This window comes from Manis javanica, chromosome 13 (assembly GCF_040802235.1).
Source record: "Manis javanica isolate MJ-LG chromosome 13, MJ_LKY, whole genome shotgun sequence".
In the NCBI taxonomy this organism is placed as follows: domain Eukaryota; kingdom Metazoa; phylum Chordata; class Mammalia; order Pholidota; family Manidae; genus Manis; species Manis javanica.
In genome coordinates this window covers 72,901,511-72,914,825 of record NC_133168.1, presented here as the reverse complement: position 1 = coordinate 72,914,825, position 13,315 = coordinate 72,901,511, and the positions used below count along the sequence as shown (strand labels likewise).

Below are 13,315 nucleotides of genomic sequence, written 5' to 3'. Positions count from 1 at the left end.
AAAATACATCAAAGAGATCATCCGTCATGATCAAGTAGGATTTATTCCAGGGATGCAAGGATGGTACAACATTTGAAAATCCATCAACATCATCCACCACATCAACAAAAAGAAGGACAAAAACCACATGATCATCTCCATAGATGCTGAAAAAGCATTTGACAAAATTCAACATCCATTCATGATAAAAACTCTCCACAGAATGGGTATAGAGGGCAAGTACTTCAACATAATAAAGGCCATATATGACAAACCCATAGCCAACATCATACTTAACAGCAAGAATCCGAAAGCTTCTCCTTTAAGATTGGGAACAAGACAAGGATGTCCACTCTCCCCACTTTTATTCAACATATTTCTGGAGGTCCTAGCCACGGCAATCAGACAACACAAAGAAATAAAAGGCATCCAGATTGGTAAAGAAGAAGTTAAACTGTCACTGTTTGCAGATGACATGATATTGTACATAAAAAACCCTAAAGAATCCACTCCAAAACTACTAGATATAATATCTGAATTCAGCAAAGTTGCAGGATACAAAATATACAGAAATCTGTTGCATTCCTATACACTAACGAATAAAGCTGCTTTCCTATTCATTAACAAATAAGAATAAAGCTGGGGGGGTTATACTCCCCAACACCAAGCTCTACTACAAAGCCACAGTAATCAAGACAATTTGGTATTGTCACAAGAAAAGACCCATAGACCAATGGAACAGACTAGAGAGCCCAGATATAAACCCAAACATATATGGTCAATTAATATATGATAAAGGAGCCATGGATATACAATGAGGAAATGACAGCCTCTTCAACAGCTGGTGTTGGCAAAACTGGACAGCTACATGCAAGACAATGAAACTGGATTACTGTCTAACCCCATACACAAAAGTAAACTCCAAATGGATCAAAGACCTGAATGTAAGTCATGAAACCATAAAACTCTCAGAAGAAAACATAGCCAAAAATCTCCTGAATATAAACATGAGCAACTTTTTCCTAAATGCACCTCCTCAGGCAAAGGAAACAAAAGCAAAAATGAACACATGAGACTACATCAAGCTAAAAAGCTTCTGTACAGCAAAGGATACCATCAGCAGAATAAAAAGGCATCCTACAGTATAGAGGAATATATTTGTAAATGACCTATCTGACAAGGAGTTAACATCCAAAATATATAAAGAACTCACACACCTCAAGACTCAAAAGCAAATAAATAACATGATCAAAAAATGGGTGGTATATATGAACAGACAATTCTCCAAAGAAGAAATTCAGATAGCCAACAGGTACATGAAAAGATGTTCCACATCACTAATTATCAGGGAAATGCAAATTAAAATGACAATGAGATATCTCCTCACAACAGTAAGGAAGGCCAGCATCGAAAAGACTAGGAACAATAAATGCTAACGAGGATGTGGAGAAAGGGGAACCCTCCTACACCACTGGTGGGAATGTAAACTAGTTCAGCCATTGTGGAAAGCATTATGGAGGTTCCCCAAAAAACTAAAAACAGAACTACCATTCGGCCCGGGAATCCACTCCTAGGAATTTACCCAAAGAATACAACTTCTCAGAATCAGAAAAACATGTGCACCCCTATGTTTATTGCATCACTAATTGCAATAGCCAAGATATGGAAGCAACCTAAGTGTCCATCAGTAGATGAATGGATAAAGAAGATGTGGTACATACACAATGGAATACTATTCAGCCATAAGAAACAAACAGATCCTACCATTTGCAACAACATGGATGGAGCTAGAGGTTATTATGCTTAGTGAAATAAGTCAGGCAGAGAAAGACAAGTACCAAATGATTTCCCTCATTTGTGGAGTATAACAACAAAGCAAAAGTGAAGGAAAACAGCAGGAGACTCACAGACTCCAAGAAGGGACTAGTGGTTACCAAAGGGGGTGTGTGTGGGAGGTGGGTGGGGAGGGAGGGAGAAGGGGATTGAGGGGTACTATGGTTAGTACACATGGTGTGGGGAGGACCACGGGGAAGACAGTGTAGCACAGAAAAGACAAGTAGTGCCTCTGTGGCATCTTACTACACTGATGGACAGTGACTGTAATGGGGTATGGGGGGTACTCAATAATATGGGTAAATGTAGTAACCACACTGTTTTTCATGTGAAACCTTCATAGGAACGTGTATGAATAATACCTTAATAAAAAAAAATTGTATCAAAAAAAAAAAAAAAGAAGAGAAAACCAGCCGACTTCTCTGCTTCTGCTGCCCATCTGAAAGGGGGTTAGGATAGATGATTTCAAAGGCATTTTCGAAATTAAAATCTGTATGGCAAGCTAAGTGCTGTGGAACCACAGGGCACCTGGGGCCCCAAAGACAAGGCGAAGGCAGATCTGCAGGCTCCCTCCTGCCAAGCGCTCAGGACTCCCCCCTCCCAGCTCCCCTGCAGTCATCCTGGCCGGAGCTCACACCCGTCTCACTCCCTCCCCAGAATCTGCTGTACTGGAGCTGTCCACACAGCCTGTCTTCCCCACCAGCCCACGGGCTCTGCATCCCTGGAGCCAGGTGAGACCCTGAGGCACAAAAGACTCTCCAGAAATGACCATCCAATGTACCTACCTGGTCAAGGCCACCTGGTGCCACCAAGCTGAACTCGGGCCCTGGCGGCAGGACCCAGGTTATCCCTGGGCCCAGAGGGTTCAGAGAGGCAGCGCTGCGCCAAGGAAACTGTAAAGGATGCACAAGAAAAACCACCTTACCTCGGATCCCGACGAAGACGGTCAGGCCAAAACAGACGAAGAAGATGACGAACACGAGGACAAAGTGGCGCTTGGAGAGAGTGTACAGCCGCATGGGCGCCAGCCTGCAGAGCAGAAGCCAGTGAGGGGCAGGCACGTGGCTGCGTCCGCAGGGGTCCCGCTGCAACCTGGCAACACCCACAGGCCGTGTGGGACCACTCACTCCGCACCTGCAAGCCCTCACCTCAGAATGGCCTGCTCTGAAGCCAGGGGACCCTGCCTGAAAAAATTACCACGGTGACCACTGCAGGGGGCAAGTAACATCCCAGTCTGTTCTGGGTCAAGGCTCTGCGGAGAGGGTCCCTGCCATCCTGGTCTGCATTGGGCCAGCCAAACTGCCCCTTGGCAGAATGTACTGGGGCACGCTGCACACACCACGTCAGTGGTGGGCGAGCCCCCTGCTCTCCCCATCAGCCGCCAGAGCAGAGCTCACCCACGCAGGCAACGTTAACTCTTAGCCGCCCCAGTGTGGCCACGCTGGGCAGTGCAAGTGCTGCCAGCACCACGTTGTCCCATCTGGTCCTCACTAGCCCAACTTTCCCTGTCCAGGGTCCCCTACAACCTAAGACCCCTCATTTGTGTCACCCCATCATGGTGATGCTCAGCCTGACTGCTGTGTGCTCTGGTCTTGACACAGCTAAGCAAGTTGCCACAGTTTCCTGAGATGTACAACAATATGGAAAGCAGACCAGAGGGTCCACCCTAATGCTCTCCCTACTGGGCTCCCCCATTCACCCCTCCTTCATCCTTTGGTCAGGAGAAAATGGCAGTGGGGCAGGCATCATTTTTCTTTTAGAACTCTGTATACCAGTTCTTTCAGAACTCCCTATCCCTGTGTGTGTGTATACCAGCAAACAAAAGAAAACCCTGTAAAGGACCAGCAACCAACAAGTATGTGCAGCCTGGCAGGCCATGCAGTCTCACCTCCAGTCCTCGGTGAGGCCTCCCTGGGCAGCCCCAGGCATGATGTATGCACAGGTGCGTGGCTAGGCTCCAGCTCACCCCTGCCACACAGAGGTGGCAGGCCAGGCTGGGCCCCCAGGCGGCAGCCCCGACCCTATAACCTAAAGAGGGGATCCATAAACCCAAGGAGTGGGGAGGAAGCAGGGTTTTTGTTGTGTCTGGTTTTTGCATTCTTTTATTTCCCTAGCATTTCCTGGCCTGGGGAGGTGAGACAGCCAGAAGGCATTTCGCACACCTCTCCACTGACAGGCAGCAATACACACATCCCGTCAAGGAGGAGAAACAGGCTTGGAACCAGAAAAAGAGGGAAAAGTTATCTGCTTCTGTGGTCTGAAGCTCCCAAGGCTATGTGCACACACACCCTTTCCCCTACATAGATGAAGAGTCCAGTTCGTGAGCAGGAAATCAGCGGACGGTATCTCAGGGCAAAGGGACAGCCCGGCCCGTAAGCCAACCTGACGTGGCTTTGCCAAGACTGAGTCAGCTCCTGCCAACAGGACCCACCACGCCTCCCGGCTAGCAAACTTCCGATCAGTGTCACTGTGTTTCCCTGAATGACAGGACCAGTGAAGAAATAAGGGGTGGCAGTCTCTGTTTTTAACTCTGGGACTCAGATTCAAAGGCTGAGCCACGACACTGCTGTGAGTGACAAGCGAGAGCCAGCGAAGCAAGTGGCCTGATTCCAACTCAGGATTGAACACAAAGACTAAGAGGCCTGAGAGCCTTAAAATATGAGCTAGAAATTACCTCAGCAAGGAAGTCCAACGTCTTCGATTTGCACGTGGGGAAACTGAGGTCTAGAGACAGCCGGACATTGACCAAGATGTCACAGCTCTGTCCCTTGGCAGTAGCTGCTGTGTGCGCCCCAGGAAGGAGGCTCTGGGAGGCAGGAGGAGCGGGGGACCCACCTCCATGAATGGCCTTCTGGGGAAAGCCCGGGGCATGGGGGGCTGTTGTAAGAACAAGGTCGCCTTTGTCACTTCTCTGCTATCCCCGGGCGTCAAGGATATTAAGCAATGTTTAATTCATTTCTAACACTCTACAGAAGGGGAGATTTCTATGCAGCTCCACAGGGCATTTTCATGAAAAAAATATCACACACAGCGAAAAGGACTAGATGCCAGGGAAACGCCTGTGAGGTCTGTAGTCATCACACCACCCCAAGGCTGACCAGTCAATTTTGATACACGTGCCATGGTTCTGAGACACTGACATGAGGGGAAGCTGGGTGAAGGGTATGCAGAAACACTGTTATCTCTGCTACCCTTTTGAAAATCTATGAACTCTATAAAATCTATAAAAAGTCACAACCCCATTCTGCTGCTCTCCAAGCAACCTGGCCCACCCGGGTGACAACGGCTCTGGGGAGCACGCAGGGCTCCCCAGCAGGGGCAAAGGCACAGAAGAGATTACTTGGAAGCAGAGGAAAACAGAATTATATTTAAATTTCTGATATTTAAAGCACATAATCAATAAAACACAATTATCACTAACTTACTATAAAAGCAGTTATTTAAAAGGTGAGTGACAGCAAAAGATTAGTAAGATCAAATTTCTGCAGCTTACAACCCACCCAGGATATTTTTCCATTTTCTCGTCGAAGGCTCAATAAAATTGTATAATTTCTTTTTCCTTCAAACTTCAGTTTTTTAGTAATTTTCCTGGTTCAGCAATCAAGCCTCATCCAGCTGGATGGAAAACAGACACAGAAAGCAAACAACCCGTCTGTGTTCAAGCAAATGTCACGGCCTGACCTCCCCCACGACGGAGGCCTGCTGGGGACAGAGTAGGCAACAAGCCTGATCCCCGCTCTGTCCTCAGCTTCCCGACAGGCAGTAAACCTTGCCAGGCACCCTCACTCTGGGAAGTGTGCGGTCCGGAGACCCCCTCCAGCCACACGGTGTCAGGGCTGGGGAGTCAGGGGGCAGCACAAACAGCAGGCTTGGGGCACATGACAATGCCTTCCTGTCCACGGATCTTCCTGCACTCAGCTTCTCCTTTAAAAGCCTTGAAACAGTCACCAAAAAACTACAGGCTTCTGAAACCTCAGGAATGCCGCCCTATTGCAGGGAATCACAGTTCTATCCTGCTGTCCAGCCAAAACACCAAAACACTGAGGCACCAAGGTAAAGAGGGCAGTTGCAGGGAGGAGCGAAGGACACGGCTGAGAGACCCGCCTAGGACGCACACTCCCCAGCCTGTCTCCCAGCCGCCTCCCAGTCTGCTTCCCGCTGGACCCAGGCACCCAGTGATTTCTCTGCCCACTTCCCATTTCACCTTCCAGTCAAAATGCTGCTGTGTCTCTGGTAATCAAGAAGAGAGCTCTGTGGTCAGGCCACCAACAGGAGGAAAATCTCTGTAAACACTCAAAAGGCAAGACTGTGATGCAGAAAACACACACTGCCTGCCACGGAGAGGCCTCTGGGCCAGAGGTCAGCAAGTTTAAAATGGAATGTATTAAAAAACAAAATAACATAAATGAAAACCTGCTTCCACTACCCATTTCCTGCCTCTACCCTTTCTCCATACTTTGCAGTCACCTCTAACGCCCGTCTCTCATTCAACCCGCACATCCAGCCAGCCAGGAAGAGGTCACACCTTCCTAACTTCTCATTCCCAGCACACCAGTCTTGCAGTCCAGGCCCTTGACACCGCTCACCACGATTACTGCAATGGCCTCCCAGACACATCTTCCTCTGATGAAGAAGTGCCACCCCGCCCCCCGCTCCTGTCATCACAACTACCATCTGAGGTAGGTGCTATTGGTTTCCCCATGTCAGAAATGAGAGTGCTCAGGCTTACAGAGGGACGTAACTTGCCTTAGCTCATAGAGCTACTAAGTGGCAGAAGCAGCATTCAAACGCAAGCATCAGACTCCAGGGCTTATATTCTCTAACATCTCCTGACATGGGCAGCCCATTCATACACTACTCTCCTGATGTGAAATGCTCTCTCTTCTCCCCACCAAACATCTAAATCTGACCCAGCATGGCTCTCCTGTATATCCCACTCTCTCCATGAAGCTTTCTGTATTTCATATCTCATGGCTGCCCATGTTTGTAAACCATTACAATAGATGTGGCCTGCACTACATAGCTCAGTGCCTTAGGACAAAGTTATCATGATAAGACACATTGTAGGCATTCAGAAATCATCTCAACTCAGCTTTCATTCAGTTATCTCAAAGATGTTCATGTAGTTCCCTCAAATTGGTGGTAAGATGCCAGGGCACCAGGAAAGGGCTCTCCATTTCCCTGTATACCTAGCCAAGCTGAAGAAATCTTCTAGATTTCTACCTAGATAGCCAGGGCAGGAAGACTTCCTACAAACCCTGCCAGCTCATGAAGGGTGTCTCTCCTCTTCCTTTTCTTAATGGACACAGATGTCAGTCTTCACCCTAGGTCCGTTGTCTTTTCACACTCAGGCATCTAATATACAAACTCTATGAACAATTCTGGCCTCACTGCAGCCCCCAATCCCTTGGAGAAGCCTTCAGACACAATGGAACAAAGTATCCCCTTAGCACCAGCGTGGACTCTTTAGGTCCCTTCTAAATTAATTTTGGTTTCATGGATGATTCAAAATATCACAGACATATTTCCTAGAGAAACTAAAAAGAAACTAAAAGCCAGTCCCTAAAATCGCAGCCATAATCCCGATCGCTGTAGCCCTTCCTTCCCTTCATTATGCACATTCATAACCACCTTCCAAGGGGCTGCCTCCAAGTAAGGCGAAGCCTGTGCAGACGTCAATCCCCAAGAGAACACAGCTGGAAAGGCGCTCTGCTCTGCAGGGCTCTCTCAGCCGACTCTCACTATCTTCCCGGGACACATTCGCATAATGCTGCTCTTAGCCCCCTTCCCTTCTTACTTCTCACTCCCTTGGATCTCATAGTTCAGACTCGGAAGACAATGCACCGGCAAACCATTCCACGTTCCTATCTCAGCTCAGCTGAGCTCCAGATTTCCAAGAAACGCCTGCTTGAGTCTTCACTTGGACATCTAATAGGCATCTGGACTAAAATCTGAGCCCAGATGTGCCACAGACCTGTCCTGCTGTGCCCCCACCTCAGGACCTGGCAACTACAGCCTTCTAGGTGCTAAGGCCAAAAACTACAGAGTCACCTCCGACATCTGTCTTTTCCTCACTCCCCACACCTGACGCATCAACAAAGCTTCCAAAATGTACTGAGCCTCGGCCCTTCTCACCTGGGAGGCACCTCTGCCATCTGTCACTAGATTGCAGTGGCCTCCCCTGGCATTAGCACCCCCTACCTTGTTCTCTACCCAGCCACTCCAGTGAAAGCCAGATATGTGTGTCCTCAGTTCAAAACCCTCCGGTGGCTTCCCTATCCTCATAGTGACAGCCAACCATAGATGGCATGCCAGCTATATGGTTCTGGTGTTTGGACACAACTTTGCCACCATCACCCCACTTCACTCTAAAGCAGGAACAGGTGCCCCAGAACATGAAGGGCCTCTCTTCAGGGCAGGGCAGACACCCCACCTGCTCTCCATCCAGGGCCATTTTCTGATGCCCTCCCACCTTTAGCCCCAGCCAGCAAGACCAGCCTCCTGGAACAGATGCTGAAAATGGCACACCCTTGCCTCCCAGCCTCCTCCCACTAGGGCGCAGAACCTGAGGGAGCTCAGCCAGGGGCCATTAGAAAGGTTTCCCTGCCTGATGAAGAGATGGCTGAGAGGAGAAACCTCCTGTCTTCGTATGTAAGCGCTGCCAAGTGGACAGTGCCAACAGGCCCAGGACAAAGAGCCGGGAGATGGCAGCCACCCAGGTCACCAGAGACATGAAGATGGCAGACAGACCCTGGACATGCCCAGCTCAACTTCTGCACAGCCCTGTTGTTTCAGCCACTTTTCATGAGCTGTGCTATTAAGAACCAAAGTCTCCCATCAATCGTATATGCAGAAAATAAACCAAATTAAAAATGAAACTCAAGATACTAAGTCACACGGGCATGGACACCTCCTAGTTCAAGGCCTCTGGAAGGTCCTTCAGAAGGCGAGACCATCCCCATCATCCTTGTTACCCAGGCTCTGCTCTTCCTACTTCCATTGATGATCAGTCCCTGGGTCCTTCTCTCCCTCCACCCCGACGCACCCATCCTTCCAGGCTGCTGAGGTCCTGCCTCCTAGGAGGCCGCCCCACCACTCTGACAAAGCAACTGTCCCAGAGCCTGCAAGACAGGAGGCACACGCCTATTTGGATTTCATCCTGGGTGACAAATTATTCATACATTTCCACACCTCCCCCACCTGGAGCCCCTCTCCGGCCTCTCTGTGCCCAATGCTGTGCCTTACAAATGGCAGGCATTCAGTATCTACTGATTCCTTCCAGTTCTACACACTCTTCCCTGGTTTTACTCTGGTCACCTCCATGTTCTAGTATTTCCCCTGCTATGACAAGTTATCGATCCCTGAATTACAAAACTTAAATAACTTTTTTCTCCCAATTTTGATGTTTTTGTGACTTTGGGCTCTAAGGCCCTCTATGTCTGTGATCTAGCCAGGGCGGCTCCGAGCAAATGCCTTCCTGTGCCAAGCAGTCCTCCAGGCCATGCGTCCTCAGCCAGATGTCCCCTCCTCCCTGCCCAGCCAGCCAGAAAGTCAGTTACCCCAGTGGGGCTGCTGATGGCTACAGAACCGCTGGGGCCCACATTACATGCCCACTAAGCACTTCTCCCTCCCACACAGACTTGTAAGAGTTAATAAAACAGCCCTAGAAAGAGAAATCATGGCAGGTATTCAGTGAACCTTCTCTGGGCCTGAAGCACAATGACTACAAAATGGACAGAACCTGGGTGAGCACACAAGAAGGTGCTGTCCTGGGGCACTGCAGATGGAGACAGGAGGAAACTCGAGCACCAGCAAGCCCTGCCTTTTACAGAATCCAGTGCCAACCAACACCCAGGAGGCTGGAGGGGTTTTGTGAAGACATACACTATATACAGTAGGTAGACAAGGCTGGAACTATTTCAGTATAACAAATGTTGCTACTTGTTCAACTCATACCCAAATTTTACACTTAGAACTAAAAACTGAGAACCTGGGAGTGGAAAGACACTTTCGATCTCTCAGTCCATTCTCACATTCTAGTTAAGATATTATTTTTCCCAAAATCTGTACCAACAAAGTCTCTTCTGCCCTCCATACCTGGGCAGAAGACCGTGAGCAAGCTACAAAACTCTCAGGGCTCAGTGTCCACGTCTGCAGCCGGAGACATGCAGAGTCCCAAAGGGTTGCTGAGGACACAAATGAAGTAATGAAGGGCTTAGCAAAGGAGAGAAAGCATACAGGAAGAACTCAATCATGTTAGCTACAGTTGTAATAGTTGTGCTTTTCCCCTCCCCCTACTTTTTCTTTTAATAAAAATCTCAGTTTTCATCCTACCAATATCCCTGAAGACCCACTGTATAAAATCTCCCCTCATCCATATCAGAACCCAACTGAAGGAAAGGGCCAGAAGAGCCGGCATTCTGGTACCAAGTCAGGTACTTCCCTACTACCAGTCCATTTTACATATGGGAAAATAGAGGCTGGGGGTAAGTATACACCCTCTGAGGTCCCAGTCAGCAAGAGGTGGAGGTGGCATTTGAACCCACAAGGTCAGGGGCCGAAAAAAGGACCACCACTCCCTCACTCTTTGGCCCCCTCACCAAAATCTTTCCTTTTCAAATCTTCCATCTAGTGGGTTTTGAGAAGAAATTCCGAGGGTAAGAACAGGAACTCTGAAATTTCAATCAATCAACTGGAATATATTAGAAAAAATTTACCTGTAGCTATGCAGAAAAGCCATTATGCAAACATTCAAGGCCCAAAACCTCAAAATGTGTTTTAATGAACACTGGTCTCAGCTCCTCAAGGAGCCGTGACTTCATGTGTATCCTTGTCAGGCTGCGAGGCCAGCAACTCACACCCAGGAACGTGCACGTCAGGCCATCACATACCCTTCCCAGGGCCAACAGAGCAACAAAGCAGGCCGCATGCGGGTCAGCACAGGCAGTGTGCTGGTGAGGGGCGGTGCTGCCTGGTAGTGGTTAAGAACTAGGAATCTGGAGGCCAACTGTGTGGGTTGGAAGGCCCCTCCCCTACCAACCACAGGGACCACTCACCTCTAGGGACCTCTGGCTCCTGAACCATAAATTTCACCCCCTAGGGTTGCTGTGCCAATTAAATGAGTTATTGCCTGCACGCCATTGCTGAGTGCTCTGTCATTGCCAGCTGTTACTGACAGACAGTAGAACATATGTCAAAAGTGTGGCTCTGTAGCCAACTATCCAGGTTTCAGTCTCTGTTCTGTGACTTCACTAGCTGCAACCTTGAGGAACTCCCTCAACTTCTCTGTACTTCAGTCTCCTCATTTTGTGAAATGGGGATGACAAGAAACTTCGTGAAGGCAGCTGTGAGGATTACATGAAATGATGTATATAAAGTGTTCTGGTACAGAGCAAACACTGTTATCTTTTATTAGCTCTTGAGATAGTTTCAGAAAAAAAAATTATTCTAAGAGATGCAATCCTAAATAACCCTAGAGTTGCAGGAATGGGATACTGACCTAGGCCTGGTGTCCCTTCCAGCAGTGAGTCACTCAGAAGAGCTGGGACACAAACCACTGCAGGGCTCCACTGTGCTAATGTGTGCCACCCCTTCACTGCTGGCAGAAGAGGAGTCTAACTAATACAATTCTACACTTAAATGCAGCCAGGATGAAAAAGGCATGTAAAGTGCACTCTTCAAGGTTGAAAATACCAAGCAAGACACACGCACACCACCACCCTTATTTAAATTTGCAGAGAATGCTACAGTAAGAGCACAGCAACAAATGAACGCGAGAAACTTCAACTCTTTCGTGTAGCCCTGCAGCTCAGACAGGAAGTCACGTTAACAAGTGTTTGAGACATGCCCTAGTGTCCCTCCTCCTGAACTCCAGGAATCTCTCACTTTGTTGTCCTTATCAGAAAAGGAACGGAATTCGCAGGAAACCTGAGTAAAGCTTTAGGAACTTGGAGCTCTGTACTCCAACTGGTTTTGATGGCAATTTCTCCTGCCCTTTGAAAAAGAGTAGGCTGGGCAGCAGGTGAGCAGGGAGGCCACAGTGCCAGGATCTGCAGGGCAACAGATCTCGTGCTGGGCTCCTCTGGCCTGCTCTGCTCTCTTCCATTCTCCAAAGCTCTTCTTTCCCCAACTTTTCTCCTTGTTTCTGTCACTTCTCACCTTTCTGACATGGGGGTATGTCACATCTGCCAACAAGAACACTCTGACCCTACTTGGCATCTAAGTCCTATACATGCTTCAAATCTTCAGGCTTGTTTTCTTCTAGAATTTTAATGTGCTGCTGAATACTTTTTCTGACTTCCAGGTCCATGCCATTCTGAATGCTGGACGACAGTGGGTGGCTGGCTGACATCCAGATAACTGCATCCCACTGCCCAGGGCTTGTTCCACAGAGCCTGCAGCACTGCTTCCTGGAGAGCATCTGTGCTGCCCACAACTCCACAGCTGGAGAAATGCAAATATACCACTAAAATCCTTCGTTCAAACTGTGGTTTTGCAACTCCTCCTTTACCTATGAGCTCGGCTTGGTCCAGTTCCCTGTCCTGGAGCAGACAACACAGGATTCCTGCCGGAGACCCAGACTGCAGTCCTGGCTAACGCTCACACTTCAAACTCTCTATGTCCTGGTAAGAGGGAAAACACCAGCACACACCACCTGGGGCTGCTGTGCTGTGCGGACCCCTGCTGACTCTGTATGTGAGGGAACCTCCTAAAACATGCTCGTTGTCACTGCTACAGGGTCACCACTTTGCACAACTCCAGAAGGTACCTCCATGCGGAAATCCAAGGGTACTGTTCACATATACAGTAAATGAATGATGCCCCCCAGAGCTGTACAGAGGCAGTACTCCTAACCACCTCGGCATGGGGATTAATTAAAAGAAAGACCCTTAACATCCACCTCGGACTCACAATTTATGCTAGTCTGGTTTCTTATGCTGTGCTAAAGTGATCAACCAAAACCAGAACTTCTGAAGAAACAGGAGGAAAAACTTCCCTTCCGTCATGTTTGCATTCAGACACCACCACCCGGAACTTACGTCTCTATGTCCACAGCCAGGGAATTCAGCAGAGGTCTAATGTAAATCCCTTCCACCTCTAAAACCCCAAACACACAGAGAAGCTCACACAGCCCTGTCTCAAGGCTGCCTGCAATTGTGGAAGTCGCTCTCCAAGCTCCTGCCCCAGACGGGGCTCCACACCGCAGACCCCAGGCGTTCCTTTTCCCTGACTTTGCAACTCAAGGGCTAAACTTGATTCTTTCTTCTTTTGCAGATGCCCGCTGGGGGAACACCCAGGTGACTCTACTGCGTCAAAAGCAAGCTTTAGGGATGGCGTCCATGGGGCGGTGGACACGCTTTTCCTCATTAAAACCCTTCACTTCACAGAGTAATAAGGCCCAAAGTCAGCAGATTGTAAAACTCATAAAACGCAGTATCCCAGAGATCTAAAGAGGCTGTGGCAGGCTCCCAACGTGCCAACATAATCAAAACGCAGGGCTAGA

The 13,315-nt window shown here is 48.6% G+C and overlaps 1 protein-coding gene across 6 annotated transcripts in view; it reads right to left on the bottom strand.

Annotated features, from left to right (window-relative positions):
- The window catches only part of TMEM181 (transmembrane protein 181), a 72,215-nt gene that overhangs the window by 43,615 nt on the left and 15,285 nt on the right, over nt 1–13,315 (bottom strand). For 2 of the 6 annotated variants that reach the window (XM_037023666.2, XM_037023680.2), the window contains exon 2: nt 2,738–2,904. In XM_037023666.2, coding sequence (XP_036879561.1) covers nt 2,738–2,904 — 167 coding nt within the window. Of the gene's footprint in view, nt 1–2,597; nt 2,706–2,737; nt 2,905–9,909; nt 9,999–13,315 lie in introns of all 6 variants that reach the window. The other 4 variants (XM_037023670.2, XM_037023689.2, XM_037023691.2 and 1 more) reach the window with 3 other exon arrangements.